The sequence below is a fragment of the Sceloporus undulatus genome, chromosome 4 (assembly GCF_019175285.1).
Source record: "Sceloporus undulatus isolate JIND9_A2432 ecotype Alabama chromosome 4, SceUnd_v1.1, whole genome shotgun sequence".
NCBI classification, from domain to species: Eukaryota; Metazoa; Chordata; class Lepidosauria; order Squamata; family Phrynosomatidae; genus Sceloporus; species Sceloporus undulatus.
In genome coordinates this window covers 166,859,469-166,875,356 of record NC_056525.1, presented here as the reverse complement: position 1 = coordinate 166,875,356, position 15,888 = coordinate 166,859,469, and the positions used below count along the sequence as shown (strand labels likewise).

The 15,888-nt window shown below is 38.0% G+C and overlaps 2 protein-coding genes across 2 annotated transcripts in view; one reads left to right on the top strand and one right to left on the bottom strand.

The window, feature by feature from the left end:
• PRPF4B (pre-mRNA processing factor 4B) overlaps positions 1–15,888 on the bottom strand; it is a 46,435-nt gene that overhangs the window by 5,914 nt on the left and 24,633 nt on the right. Inside the window, exons 4-13 of the mRNA XM_042464409.1 lie at positions 14,700–14,781; positions 13,107–13,317; positions 10,409–10,482; positions 9,848–9,938; positions 8,225–8,372; positions 4,862–4,999; positions 3,847–4,000; positions 1,986–2,100; positions 1,317–1,468; positions 98–184 (exon numbers count right to left, since the gene is read on the bottom strand). Coding sequence (XP_042320343.1) covers positions 98–184; positions 1,317–1,468; positions 1,986–2,100; positions 3,847–4,000; positions 4,862–4,999; positions 8,225–8,372; positions 9,848–9,938; positions 10,409–10,482; positions 13,107–13,317; positions 14,700–14,781 — 1,252 coding nt within the window. The remainder of the gene's footprint in view (positions 1–97; positions 185–1,316; positions 1,469–1,985; positions 2,101–3,846; positions 4,001–4,861; positions 5,000–8,224; positions 8,373–9,847; positions 9,939–10,408; positions 10,483–13,106; positions 13,318–14,699; positions 14,782–15,888) is intronic.
• LOC121928148 overlaps positions 1–15,888 on the top strand; it is a 448,580-nt gene that overhangs the window by 412,545 nt on the left and 20,147 nt on the right. The window lies entirely within an intron of this gene.

The window sequence follows — 15,888 nt, the reverse complement described above, 5'->3', positions numbered from 1 at the left end:
GTTTCCATCATCTTCAGTAACAATTTTAATTTAAAGCTATAAAAATGACATTGGAGACTTCCAAATGAAGCATTACAATAGTACAGTTCAGACTTACCCTTTCCGTTACTTTATCTACCTCTATGTACATGAAATTAAGATTTTGATCGAAGTGTTGATCTTTGAATACCCCTTTTCGAATCATCTGGAGGGAGAAAAGTTGCACATTAAAAATCTCTAAATATTCAAATTTACATATCCTGAAAGTAGCAATTCCCCAAAAGGAGATTTGTTTCAATGATGCAGGAAAAAGGGAAAGAAAATTAAAAAACGAGATCTCATTTTCTTTTTTTAAAGAAAAGGTACTGGGTTAGATCTGAACATGTTCTGTTGGTGGTTGAAAACTGATCCACTGGAGGTATCCTGCTGGTGCAAGGGACTCAAGCCATTTTTGCCCATTCCCCTTTCGGCCCACAGTGCCTTATCTCATGATCTCCTGGATGGTTCATCCCAATCCTCTGGAACAGGTTGCAAAAGTGAGGGAGAATCCGTGAAAACTGCTTCCTTGCTCCCTTTTGTTTAGTCAGCAGAATCTTGCAGAGCTCAAGTCTGGATTCAGCCCACTGACCTGGTTTCCACGCTGCAGAAATAAAGCAGTTTGGCACCACTTTAAACCGTATGACTGTATCCTGTACTCTTGGGATTTCTAGTTTGGTGAAATATTCTGTCAGAGAGCTTGGTACCTCACCAAACTACAAATCCCAGGATTCCAGAGAATAGAGTCATGGCAGTTAAAGCAGTGTCAATAAAGTGGCTTTATTTCTGAAATGTGGCTATACCGTGAGACTACTCACAGGATGTTTCAATGTAATTAACAGATTTTATGTCTGAGAGACATACTAATTTCCTTTAAGATGTCTCATACCCTGATTGCTAAACAACAATTTAAAGAAATCAGGAGCAAGTATCATGTCTTCACTCTGTTCCTCAATATGCTGGTTTTAGCACTGATTTTGATTAAACTACAATTTCTAGTTACATTCAAATACAGAACTATGATTAAATGCCAATTACCAACCAGAAATTTATATCACATTCCAATTTAAGATGATGGTTGGTAAACTGGTATCCAATCAAAATTCCCATTTTTGGGTATGATGGGGAACTGTAGTTTAATTTAGCAAGGTTCAGTGTGGAAATCAGTTGCACGAAGGAGAGGAACATAGGGACGAAGCGTGGACAAGGAAGGTTACTGTCTAAATCAGGCAAAGAATTCCTACAACATCAGGACAAATTGGAGAAATTGGCATATTTTTGTAAGCACTCTACTGCTTTACCTTGTTTGGCATCTTTCCTTTGAGGTCCATTGCAAGTTTCAACATATGGTTATTGGTTTTCCCAGGAAACAAAATTTTTCCTGTGTAAAGTTCATATAAGGTACAGCCTACAGACCACATATCTATACCGTAGTCATAGATTTTGCCTATAACTGAAGGAGAACAGTATTAGAGTTAATCATACAAAAAAAAAAAATTAGATAAAAATAAGGTCATTCACATCAGGGAACCACAAAGGGAAGAGAATGAACAATTTATCTTGTGTCACTCAATTCAGGAAAAGGTGGATATACTAAGCTACAGGTTTTTTTCACTTCTCTTAGCAATCTATTAGCAATTTTGGAATCTTCCAATAATCTACATCATTCTAAGTTTTTCTCACATCACTTGTGTCAGATGATGGATGAAAATAGCATTAGAAGTTAGACAGAAGAAGAATTATTTGGCATCTCATTCATACTTCAAAAAATAAATAATACTTCAAGCAGCCATTTCTAAGTATCTGATCAATTACATTAAGGATATAAAAGCATTTTTATTCAGCAATAAAAGTTTAACTATATAATAAAAAAATTACCCAGTGTAGAATTCCACACATCCTGTTTTTCATACACATGTAAGTTAAATCAACATAAATTGCAATACTTAAGGATCTCAAAACAGACTTACTAATTTCAGGAGCACGATAAAATCGACTGACAAGATATGGTGTAATGTCATTATCAGCAACATGTGACGCCGATCCAAAGTCACAAAGTTTTAAAATGGTTTTAGACTCATTCACCTAGAAAAGGGGGAAATGTACTTAAACCTTCTGTGCAAAAGTAACAAGCTGCACTGCTACAGAGTGCACATGAATCACCAATATTTTAGAAGTTCAGCATATATGAATGCCCTAAGTAGTATTTATTTATTTTTATTTTTTATTTTATGTATTTATCTTCAGTATGTTTGGGGACCACATTGTTTGGAAGCGAAGTGCATCAGAATCAGAGCTCATGGTCATGGTCATTGGCAGGGGGATTTTGTTAGTTATACCCCCCACCTCAAAAATGAAATAAATAAATAAATAAACCTTTGCAGAGTTTTGATCAGGACACTAGGAACAAATGGAAGGTAAGGTTGTTGCATTCATATCCTGCTACAAGTTGTGGAAGCACTGAGCCACTGTAACAAAAGGGGATGCAAGGCTGGACAACCCCTGGGTCAAATCCATCAGGGCTCTTCCTATACTCTAAGCATCTTGTTAAATTGTAAATACCACAACACTGTCTGCAAAAACAGAAAGACAAGACAGGTTTCTGAAAGTATTTCCAATATTAGCCCAAGGCACTCTTTTAAGAACAAGCCTACAGAAAAACTGACGTCTACTGAGAAAGAATGGAATTTGTGCTTTCCCCTCTATTATGGACAGTGACCAAGTCTGAACTTGCATTCAGAGCAGTATTACCCAGTCTTCTACAAGCTTCTGATCAGTTTCAAGTAGCAGTCAACAATAATCTCTCTTAATTTTGGTGGAGAATTTGTTGCTCAGCTTCTATAATCTATGCTTACTGTTGCTGTCCAGATGAAGAGAATGAGGGTTTTTTTTAGTGAATCACACTACCCATGCGCTGACCCTAATTCTTTCTGCAAATGTATGAATAAGATAATTAGAATTAAACATTAATAGAAAACTACCAAATTAATTTTTTGCAGAGTCTATTTATATGTTATGTGGAAGTTTTCAGAAAGAGTGTGATGGTGGCAGCATGGAGTCTTTTCAGATAATGGGATCAATCAACATGATGTGCCAGCTGATCTTGCAACAGGAGCAGGTTCAAAGGGTTGTCACATGATGGTCATAAAGAATAAACCAACCTTCATTCATTCATTCCATTTGTAAGATGCCTTTCTTCAAGAGTGGGATCCAAGATAGCTCCCAAAAAGAGCCAATTCAAATTCTCCACATTAAACATTACAAAATAATTTGAAAGACATGCCAAAGTTAAAAGAATAAATAAAGCCACATCCCAATAAGAAGCTTCTTTACTTTCACACATTTCAGTTACAACATCATTACAGGGCGGAGCAGATAAGCAGGAAGGAGCGGTCAGAGGCCACTCCTGCCCAGAGAGATGTGGGACCATGATGACTACACACCACAGTCTTGATGCCAGCCTCTGCTGCGATCCCAAATGAACTGCGGCAAGGAGTGGAAATGATCTGCACCTTTTGTGGCTGGATTTGGGCTGCCTTAGGTGGCCTGGGAGTAACCCCAGCACAACTTCTGCGTGGGTTAGGGACAAGTGTCATCTAAATGCCACGCCCCAAGCCGCGTGGAAGCCGGCTTTTTATGACTGTCTTGGGCCTATGGTTCAGAACACTAACTTTGAATCTGTTTTTACCTCTTATATTATTATTCTAAAAGTACATTGATTCTTTTAGGGCAAAGCAAAATAATTTTAAGTGCAAAGCAAAATAAATACATAGTACAGTATCATTTTCTCCAAAAAACATTTTACACAGTCGTTCACTAAATATTACTTACTAAAATATTGTCCGGTTTGATATCAGCATGCAATATATTGCATCTTTTAAGAAGTTTAAGTGCCAGGAACAACTGCTGACTATAGGATCGTACAGCCTTTATGTGGAGACCAACATCTTTTCCATACTTCTTTAATACCTCACGTAAATTCATGCTGAAGAGAAAACAAGAACACAGAGAAAGGAGAGAAGAAAAGGTGAAAGTCAGACAAACGCATTAAACACAAGCAATGAGGTGAATTTAGAGATGGCTTGCACTAACGGAAAAGTATTTCTATTTCCTTTTCTCTCTCTCTGTCATTCCAGACTGCACAGATAAACAGCGAACACTACTCAAGACATGAGTAAAGACATAAGGGCCCTATCTCTTCCATCCCCTAGTCACCATGTGTTCAATCAAAAAATCTGAACAGGGAGGCTATAACCATGTTCAGCTAAATGGTGCTGGAAAACTCTGTACCTTGTGCAACCAAGATTCCCTCTCATAGTGAGGATTGTAACTATGGCCCCATACAGACTGCCAAAATAAAGCTACTTCGGGACACTTTGGAGGTATGCTGTTTAAATGTTGCATGCATCCTAAAAGTCCGGAAGCTGTGCCAAAGCTGTGCTTCAGTTCTTAGGACTAGATCGTGGCTTTGGTGTGGCTTCTGGATTCTTAGGAGGCATGCAACATTTAAACAGCATACCTCCAAAGTGTCCCGAAGCAGCTTTATTTTGGCCTGTCTGTATGGGGCCTATGTTCAGTCAAATGCAGCAACAATCTTTTTTCAAATCATCTGGTTCAACAGAAGGAGATGAGGGTGATGGAAGCCAGAGCACACAGCCTCTCTGCATTAGATATCTGAATGCCTGTATAAGACTATACCCCTATTTAAATGTGCTTAATACATGCTGAGGAACAACTATGCCTGAACTATTTGTTATCCTGAGGAGAAAAAAAAAGGACGGTAGGATTAACAAAAAGTCTTAGAAAAACACATTTGAAAGAGGACTTATAACTATTTTGAACTCACCTCAGTGGTTCAAATACAAGACAGAGATGCTGCTTGTGATAAAAATGGCGGAATAATCGAAGACAATGAAATTTGTCATCAGGATCTGCATCATTAAGCTTCTTCAAAAATTCCAATTCTTTTAAACCAGTTTTTTGCCTGAAAATAAATCCATTAATATAATCAGCACATGAAAATCAGTACTTAAAATGCAGAGACATGGGACTATATAGTAGCGATAGTACAGAGAAAACACTCTTGTCTAGTCACAGGGCGAAGTCGAAGGTGGTACATCGGAGTTGGTTCTTAAAAAAGGGGGACAATGATCTGCTTATCCCTGTAATTGGACCAAATGAGCCGTTTCTTGTTTGCAACAGCACTTAAATGCTTACATGTTGTAGACATTTTTTGGGGAGGGTGGGGGCGGCGGCAGATAATACAAACTACACGTCTTAGGGAGCAATCATCATATGGAATTCAGAGCTCGTTTTTGCTGATGTGCCAGAAAATGCAACTGAAGCAAAGAAAGAGGAAAATGGTTGCCTTTGCATATTAAAAGAAGGATATTGATTCTCTCTTTCTAAAACAATCTCCTCTGCATTTCTTCCAAGACTAGAAAACCTGCAAGAGACTTCTCCCTCTTTTTCTTATAAGGAGGACTGTAATAACCAACACAAATGCAAAAAAGCAGACCGTCTTTAACACATAACTATTTTTGAAGGGGAATGTTTGAAGCAATGAAATGTGATGCATTTTATTGTAACTATCAGCTCAAGCTTGGACAAAGACACTGCTATTTTTATTATTAATAAAATCTTGTTTGACAAGATACAGTTATAGAAAACCAATTCCAAAGTTTATAAAATAGGACTAAGACAAAGCCTGTTTTCCTTCATTTAGTTTTATGTGTTTAAATTCTATTTTGATACAAGAATCAACAAATCTTCTACAGATATGCATGTACTCTACGTTTATTATTGTGTGCCTTCACGTTGTTTCTACTGAAAATCAACTAGAATCAAGAATGAAGTAATTTGAACAAATGCAAAACAATATCAAGGAGCTAGATACTGCTGAGAAAAAGTGGCATGAAGAGAATTGAATCTTCAGCTTTATTAATGTGTAGACTTGATGCACATTTTCCTGGATAATGAATATCTAAGCAAATTGTTGGTACCTGATAATACTACCCGGTATAATATTTAAACATCACATATAATATGCAACAAATATGTTCATCCTCATTTTCCCTTACAATGCAATTGTGCATTGCTGCCATTTTGAAAAATGGATGCCATCTTCTTCAGGCGCTAAATGCACTACTGTATGTTGTAGTATTTAAAAAACAAGTGCTGTGTCCAATTTTACAGACTTATTAGAACACACAACTCTTGGGTATGTGTCAGGTAATTTGGCCCACTATACCATTTATTTTTCTCCACAAGCTCAGTTGCAAATGTTAGAAAGGAGAGAGAGGGAATCATGATGATAATAATTATTACAAAAAACAATTTCACTTAAACATAAGACGTAAGGCTCAGTGCATGACCATTTTTGTAGTTAGATATTCAACTGCTGAAACCAGTAATGACAGGTCATTATTTCTAAGTACTTAGAATTAGTGAGATACTGTATTTATCAAACATAGTACATAACAGCCAGCCTTAAAGTCCAAATCTTGAATGGCTGCTCATGTGTTTTGCCTAAATTGCCAGATCAACAGTCTCCTGAGCCCTGAGATTGTAGGGTCAAAACCATAGATCAGGAATGGGTAGGCCTGGACCCTTGTGGGTTGCACCACCTGATTTCTAGTTCCTCCAGAGGTCCACTGGATCACATTCTCCCAGTGTGTCTACCATTATGGATGACCAACAGGGACACTATGTCAAGTCCACTTGACTCTGGATGCTTAGGGGTGAGGGCCTCAACACATTTTAGTGTATTCAGAATGTGGTTTCAATTATTTTTTATCTTAGTTTTTGGTAGGTGCTGGAGGATCATTCCAGACTGTGGACCACATAATTCTCATCCTTGCCTCATATCTAGAAAGAGACCCTAATGAAGTCATGGGGTGGACCCTGGGATGTCACAGGGGGTGACTCCTGGTGATGCCATTAATAATCAAATATTTCTGGAAGAGGGATATAAGAATGATGGCAATAACAGCAACAGATAAGCAAAGCACCAAAACCAACAGAGCAATTGTAACCTATGCATGCCTATTAATTAACTAGCCCTACTGAGTTTAATGGGACTTGCAAGTTTAAAATGCTGTGATCTAACACACTTCTGTCATGGTTTCAAGGTTTTATTTGAAAGAAGGTGAAGTTGAAATGGTCAGGAAGAAGCAGCCTTTGGCTGTTCCAGCATGGCCCACTCCCAAAGTGGGATGTCAAGCCATGCTGGCAAGGAGTTGATTTAAGCCCATTTCCTTTTGTGGCAGCCTCAGATTCCTTTTGGTAGTGGCGAAGTGGCTTGGGGACGTGTATCATCTAAACGCCACACCCTCAAAGTGGCTGGAAGCCACTTCTTTTGGCCCATGTGTTTCAAGTCTTAGAGAAGCAGGTGTATGGAGAGGGAAAGGATAATTGTAGCTAGAAGATGTAAGAAGGAGGAAAAGCGAAAATACTTAGCCAGGACTTGCTGGGTATATGTGAAAGAGGACAAGAAACAGAAAGAAAGGAAAGGGAATACATTTTACTAGGAATTGGAGGAAGGTGTTGGGAAAATTAGAAAAAGGACATGAGGAAAAGGAGATCAACTATTCAAACAAAAAGAAATAAATGGCCTAAGATGAATTAAAGTGGTAAAATATCTAAAATATCCACTCTTTTCCAACAGAGTAGCAATCCATATGGACCTCTGACCAGGAAATGAAACTGTACTTAAGTTTCAAATACTGACAGTAAGGTACAAAACTGGTTAAGATAATAATAGGAAAATCCACAAAGGAATATTTCTGCCATACATATACTGCACATTTACAGCACTTTATGAATAGAATTAAATAATGATAATAAATAATAACACTGTATTCAATAACTTCTCAGACGCCATCCCTTTCTGCCCTGGATGGAGGCCACAGCAGACAAATGCTGTGGCCTCCACGAGGCTTAGAAAGAACCCACCACCAGCAATGATGACATCCAAGTGGTGCCATGCTGTTTGGGCACTGCGTTGTGCAGATGTCATTGTTGCACACCCCATGTAAGTGGTGGCGCACCAAGATGGCGCCTGCGGTAGGGCTAGGGAGAGTGCAGACGCTCTGCTCTCCCAAGCCCTACTTTTGGCCCCAGGCCAGCATAAAACACCGGTCTGTACTGGGCCTATCTCAACATAATGAAGCTCATTATAATTTAAAGATTTTCAAAATTTCACACTTACATAAGCTCATTGTTTCTAATAATTTTGACAGCCACTTCTTGGTTTGCTCTTGCCATATCTCTGGCTCGCACCACATTACTGAAAACTCCTTGGCCTGTATAACCATATACATTATAACGTTTATCTAGAACTTCACCAATGTTAACACCTGTGAGAATGAAGAATATATGTTATATACAGAGTACAACCATTTAATACATTTTGTTAAACTGTACTGTACATTTTAGCAGAATTCTGTCCAGGGACATTTCATAGATAGAACACAACTAATTGATCATTATGGAGCGAAACAGACGGGCAGGAAGAAGTGGCCAGATGCCAGTCCCAGCCTGATCACCCTGGGGCTGCAGCCAACACACACCATGACTTCAAGGGTACCTCCTACTGCAATCCCAAATGGACCACGGCAAGGAGCAGGAAAAAAATGCTTCTCTGGGGGCAGGTTTTGTGCCACCTTAGGTGGCCCCAGAGCGGCTTCCAGGTGCTCACGTCGTTTAAACACCACACCCCTGGAGCCACCCCCATCTGCCTGTTTGTTTCAGGCCTATGTTTACTTTAAATACTATTTCATTTTGTTCACAATTATCAACATATAAAAACTGTTTATGTGAACAACATTACTCTCTACCTCAGCTGTCACTAGGAAGAAGTGTTGCGACCTTATTCTTTCTGCCCTACTGCCTTCAGTCTGGACATAAAATCTAAGATTCCACGCAATCATGTAAGACGGAACTTCCCAGAACATAACAGGGGGCAGGTCAAATCCAAATAACATCTGAATAGGCCCACTCTAAGATGCTAAAAGTAAGTTACAGAAATGGCTTGTCCTGCTTAGTAACCAAGCTCAGATAAGAAAATGTAAGAGCCACCATAATGGATTGGAAATTCATAGGCTAACTTTTGTCACTCAAAGGGCCTTTTCTACTGCTGCGTCAAAGTTGTGGAACGACCTGCCGGAAGAGATACGCCATATCCCCAGTCTTACAGCCTTCAAAAAGGCTCTTAAAACGGATCTCTTCCGGCAGGCCTTCCCAACCTAGCTAATAAATTCTAGCTTCCTCCCTTTGTATATGTTTACCAATACGATCTCAATTTTGTGATGTATATCTCTTTGCCTGCCAAATTGTTTTTAATTTTAACCTAATGCTATATAGCATTTTACTGTTTTTAAACTTTGATTGTTTAATTGTAGTTTTAATATTGGGAAGGGGGTTGGGAAGGGATAAATTAGTATTTTATTGTATTTCTAATGCATTTTTACTGTTATAACCCACCCAGATTCCTAGTGATTGGGCAGGCTATAAATAAATAACTTCTTATTATTATTATTATTATTATTTAGTAGACCAAGATATTGTTTACAGACTGGACAAACATATTCCTATGGGAGGTCATAAGAGCAACAGCACCTACTCATTCATGATCGCAAGCAACTGGATACTAAAAGGAGAATTTCCTCTGACCTGACATTGCATTTGAAACTGGCCTTAGTGTTGTTAAGACTGTATAGTTCTTATATTATACTAGCAATACACAAGGCTCTATGAAATTTCCCACAATGAAAAATTAAAAAATTCTGCATGTGATAATACAGAAAGTGTAACAACCATCAGTCATACTCACGATAATACCCCTCAGCATCTGTCCAGTTGTCCCTGAGATTGGGGTTTTCTTTGAAGTCTTTTCCAATACCAGCAGCTCTAAGACGTGCACTCTGAAGGAAAGCAAAACAAATTCAGCTTTTGTGTTGTGTTCACGTTCTTGAGTAATGTGTTTGCTTTTGAATCTAAAGTTCTACAAAGTAAATATTTTAAAGGCAAAGAAAAATGATTTAATGTTACTAAAAAAAATGAATACATAAATGTATTAATTGTGAATTAATTGTGATGTTATGTAATGGAAACAGGACAATAGAGCCCAATAGTAACCATTCCCTGAACTTCAAAGACTATGCAAATTTCTTAAGCAAAGTCGATGAATTTTTGTTCAAGACCATTTCATTTTTATTCAGTAACTATGATGCATCTGCTAACAGGATTATAAGAAAAATGATCAAAGAATCATTTTGATGAATATTTAAGTCAGTGGGTGTTAAGTAATACTATACTTCTTGCCCAATTTGTTTTTACAATACAGATCAGAATTTCTGAAACACTGATAATGCAATGCTATAAAATTACTTACATCAAAATATGCAGCAAACATATCATCCGATTCTGTAAACATGTCAGGAGCTGTGATTTTCTTCTGAGATGAACCTAAAAAAACAGAAATAATTTATATGAATTATTTCACAATTATTGCAATGTGTCATTCTGTTTTTTAAATGCTGTGGAGGTAAACTTGCAAAACAATTAAAATCCACAAATAAAATAATCACAACACATCATATGCAGAACCAAATAATTCAATTACAATCAACAAGTCTAAAAGGCCTGAAAAAAGGTTTTACCTGTCATCCAAAAGGTTTCCAGTACAGCAGCAGGCAAATTTACCTATTAAACTGTAGAACAAAACATTTCTAGAATGGGGTGCTCTTTTTTGAAGAGACAGTGTCTAGTCTAGTGTTTCTCTGACTAGCTGATGTGAGGGATCAGCATTTTTTTTCTCTCTCAGTGTATTGGTGTCCATTAGCTATAATGGTTTCTCTTTCTTTCTTTCTTTCTTTCTTAATTGAAACTTTCCAGGACTGACAGCTGATGGTTCAGGGACATGCATGAGACTGGGAACCACCACATTGAGTAGCATAGGACATAGGAATAGTAAAAGACTTCCTATATCATCGAACATTGATCAGAACAGGGACTACAGTCAAGAAATCAGAAGAAGACTGAGAATGGGGAGGGACCCTATGAAAGAACGAGAAAAGCTCCCAACAAGCAAAGATATACAACTGAGCACAAAACTTAGAATCATACAAGCCATTGTATTCCCTATTACCATGTATGGATGTGAGAGCTGGAAGGTCAAGATAGCAAGAAAATCAATGCATTTGAGATGTAGTGCTGGAGAAGAGTGCTAAGGATTCTGTGGACAACCAAAAAGACAAAGAAATGGGTCCTAAAGAAAATCAAGCCAGAAATCTCCCTGGAAGCCAAGATGACAAAACTTAAGCTGTCGTACTTTGGGCACATCATGAGAAGGTATGAATCATTGGAAAAAACAATTATCTGATTGTGCTGTTATCCAATATACTAATGGCATTTTCATGGTTTTGACATCAGTACTTACGTAGCCAAACCGGTGTCATCCACATACAAGAACAAGATAGCAGCAGGCTTGCAGGAGCCCCAGGTTTGAAGAAATTTATATTATTTAGGATTTCTCAAATACAGCCCAGATAGGCTGAACAAGGTCAGTGAGCACAGAATGCTGACTAACTCTTGGGGTAACAGGTAGAAAGTAGTGGTGACGGAGCAGCTTGGAAGAGGCCAGAATGAGCTCGCTTGGACAATTAACAGAATAGTCTGTTTCTTAACCTTATGGACCTATCATTGGCTTTCATTTTGTCGAACATCAATTAATGAGTTTTAAATGCAAAACCCGTAACCATGAATATTATTTTTAACTATTAATTATCATTAAATATTTTTGTATTTTAGAAACAAAATAATACTGTATGATCATCCCCACCAACACAAGAACATCACTTGAAAGCTTCTATCTTGCTTTTCTCCAGTGTTGTAGACATGGTTCTCCTCCACCCTCCTTTACCCTCACAACAAGCTTGTTTTGTAAGTCAGACTGAAAGAGATTGGCTCAACAACACCGAGTGTCTGAGTGCCCACTACAACCCAGATCTCCCAAGTCCTGGTCTGGCTCTTTACTCTATACTGGTTCTTTCAGTGCAGTCTAGACATGTGAATACACATCGCATGAGCCATATGAAGATGAACCCCAAGTTCTAAAAAGCAAGGTGGGAGCTGTAACAAGAGAAAGGACAAAAAACAACTCACCAGGAACAGATGATATTCAAATCAAACTGCTGCAATTCACACTGACAGAGTCAACTCTACTGCTAACCAACATATGTTAACAGACAGAGAAAACAAAATGATGGCCAGCTGATTGGAAATGATCAATATACTGTACATTCCCACCCACAAAAAGGAGACACAAAAGACTGCAGCAATTATAAGACCATAGCACTAATATCCCACACAAGCAAAATTCTGCAACATAGGACTCCAACTTACACTGAGAGAAAAATCTCAGAGGTCCAAGCTGGGCTCAGGAAAGGAAGCGGCACTAGGGACCACATTGCAAACATACTATGGCTAATGGAGCACACCAGGGAATTTCAAAAGAAAATCAGCATGTGCCTAATGTTTTTAACTGTTGTGTGTTTTTATGTTAAATTTGTTCTGTTTTAACTAGATGATTTTAATTGTTTTTAAATTCTTATCATAAAGTTTTAAAAATGTTTTTATCTTGTGAGCTGCCTTGGGTCCCTTTCTGGAAAAAAAGTGGTATAAAAATGAAATAATTTTAATAGAGTGCTATTCAGAGAAAGTTGGAGGACAGTGATCTCCCCTTTCTCACTGCAGTCTTCACGTATCCAGAAAACCTGTCCCAGAGAGCTGGGAAACCATTCAAAGTTTTTAAGCAGTTCTGTGGTAAGGAATTGAAAGGTGTTCCGTCATGGGATGCTGCATGTGATGTGCACTTGTTTTCTTGTGATTCAACATGTCAAGTCCAAAAGTGTATTAACTATAACTGAACTAGGCTTCTATAAGTGACTAAACATTTGCTTTCACAGTATGGTAGAAATGACACAAACTCTAAATCACAGCTGCCATGATGTTACACTTGTTCTCTTTCCCCCTTTTTTTGGTGTTTAGTCTTTTAGATCATATTACATTGAAATACTTCTGATTCTTACCATTATTTTGTTCAACAGTCATAAGGTTGTGCTTAGCCTTCACTGAAGCCTCAAAAGTGTCCACATTTTCTCGTTCATACTCTTTAACGTCAGCAGCTACTCGTTCGAGAATATCATCTGGTGAGTTTGAGCGACTTCGAGTACTGCTCTGCGGACTGCTTGGTTCAGATGGCACGGACATGTTACTGTCTTCATTTAAGTACTTGTATTTCTGGAGAAATCACCATAATTTAAGATAATAAATAAATAAATAGAACTTTTATTTATATCCCGCTTTTTGTTAAGACAATCAAAGCGGCGTACATCATTAAAATAATACAACAATATACTGACAAATTATGATACAATCTGATTTAGTATTGAAAGAAACCAAATTGAGGTTTTAGATAGGATCGGCCAGATGTTAGCAGATGTTCACTTCTTTCCTTACTACAGCCCCATGTTACATCCCAGATCTTTCCTGAGGATCCCCAAGATGAGGTTCTCTGGGCAGCAAGGCAGAAAAACCTTACTGTGTCAGCAGACTTTCACTTCGGCAATTTTGCATTTAACTGTTTCTTTCCCTGACAAAAGAAACCTGTGTTTGTAGGAGGCTACTGGTCTATCACTATACACAAACATCAGAGAAATTGAGTTAGTGCTGCAAATCCTCCATATATGCAGAGGCTAGAAAAGGACAAGATATGAATACATAGCTTGTTTTTTTTTCTGTGTAGGCTCTCAGTTAAATGTATTCCTATCTTGTCCTTTTATAGCCTCTGCATATATGGAGGATTTGTAGTGGTAATCAAGTGTGTCAAAAAGACTAATGGAATCTGGAACTTGCGTGGCTATTTGAATGTCTTACAATAAGTGTGTTTTACCTGGATTATAACTTTTACACTTATTCCAGCAATGTAAATGCAATATGACATGGCAGGGGCTGGGCCGAGCTTCTCCTGTTAACATCAACAGGATTGCATTTAGCATCCTCACTCCTTTCCACACCATGAATGCAGCTGCTCTGTCGAAATAATGCAGCTTGACACCATTTTAACTGGCATGGCTCCATCTTACACAATCCTGGGATTTGTAGTTTCATGAGGTAGTAGTACTATTTGGCAGAGAAGGCTAGACACCTTGTAAAACTGTAAATCCCAAAATTCTACAGGATAGAGCTACAGCACTTAAAGTGGTGACAGACTGCATTATTTATACAGCGTACAAATGTACCTTGCATCTCCTTCTCTACCCAAAATTGACAACTAAATGGCTTTACACATTGCAACTACCCAATGTTTCCATTAAGAAAATAATATTAATAAATATTATCTTTAAAGCAGACAAATATTAAGCTCATCCCATAACATTTCAGTACTTTTGAAACTTTAAAAGTGCACGAGAGCAATGGTCCGTAACCTTTTTATATCATAGACCAGTTTGAGAATCTGATCCTCAGAAAAAAATGATTTAATTCCCTGAAGGCCATCCATGGACTGCCTGAAAGCCTTCTCTGGAGTACAGGTTTCTTGCATTATCATTATTACCACCCCTCCCCCAGTAAATATATTCAAAATGTTAGATGGGTTTACTGGGGTAAGCACAATCACATACCTGTACAATTGCTTGTCTCTGTAACCTTCTCTGCTCTATCAGAGCTTCTTCATCTTCTTCTTCAACATCAAAGTCTTCAAGGCTATTAGAAAATGAATAATATCACCACACATCTATTGTTACAACAATTTATAGACCAGTACCTTGAAAAAGTACTGTTGAATTTCCCGTCTTCTCCTTTTTTCTACACCAATTATATACGGCCCCCATAAAATCCCTCTCTGGAAGGTCAGCCAACAATTTTGAAGAAGAGGGGCTGCAGAGAAAGAGCGGAATTGTCCCGGGAGAGGAAGTCCACCCAATATAGCAGTTTGTCCACTTTCGTATTGTTTAGTTGGTGCCTCCAATCCTCTGAAGAGGCTCTCTGTAGGAGGGTAATGTAACTGAGCTGGAGGGGGGAAAGCAATGGGAACTTTTCTTTCATGTATCTTCTTAAATTATCTTAAGATCCAAACCAAAGCCTTTTATCATTACAGTAAATCATCTGATCCTCCTTTTGTTTAACTGTGAACACAGGATATCAGTATTCCACACAGTGCCCCATGATACAACTCTGTTTAAGACACCAGTGAGCAAATGTTGCTCATAAGTCAAGTTTGTGTAATCTGCATAAGCTTGAAAATCACTAGCAGTTTTAAAAAGTGCACCTGAACTCTCTGGATTGAAGATAAAATGCAGAGATGTGACAAATGTGACTAAACAAAGTTCCAGGAATCAAATATCACATGAAAAACTATTGAATTCAGGTTTCTAAATCTATGTACTTTCAAGTTCATCACAATGACTGAAAGCTCTGGCTAATAAAAATAATATTCCACCCTTTATTTGCAGCTTTTATTAATGTTCTCTCTAGGAATGTCTAATTCCTCCAGCACAAATCTGCTGGAAGTTGACCATAGAATTGTGCTGGAGTACCTAGAGGTTCCTAGAGAAAACATTTTGCCAGGCATTTGTAGGTCCTCTAGCATGATTCTATGATCAACTTCTGACAGATGTTGAGCACAAAGTTGCACTGGAGGACATGGAGATTCTAGAGAGGTGTACTCTTAGATAAAAAGAATAGCATTTTTTTTAAATTTGTGATTTTTGCACATTCACAGGTGTCCTTCACCCCTAAACCAAGAGAATGTGGAGGGATCACTGTACTATGTATGTGGTATATTATATATAAATTAGCTATGGCACTTTA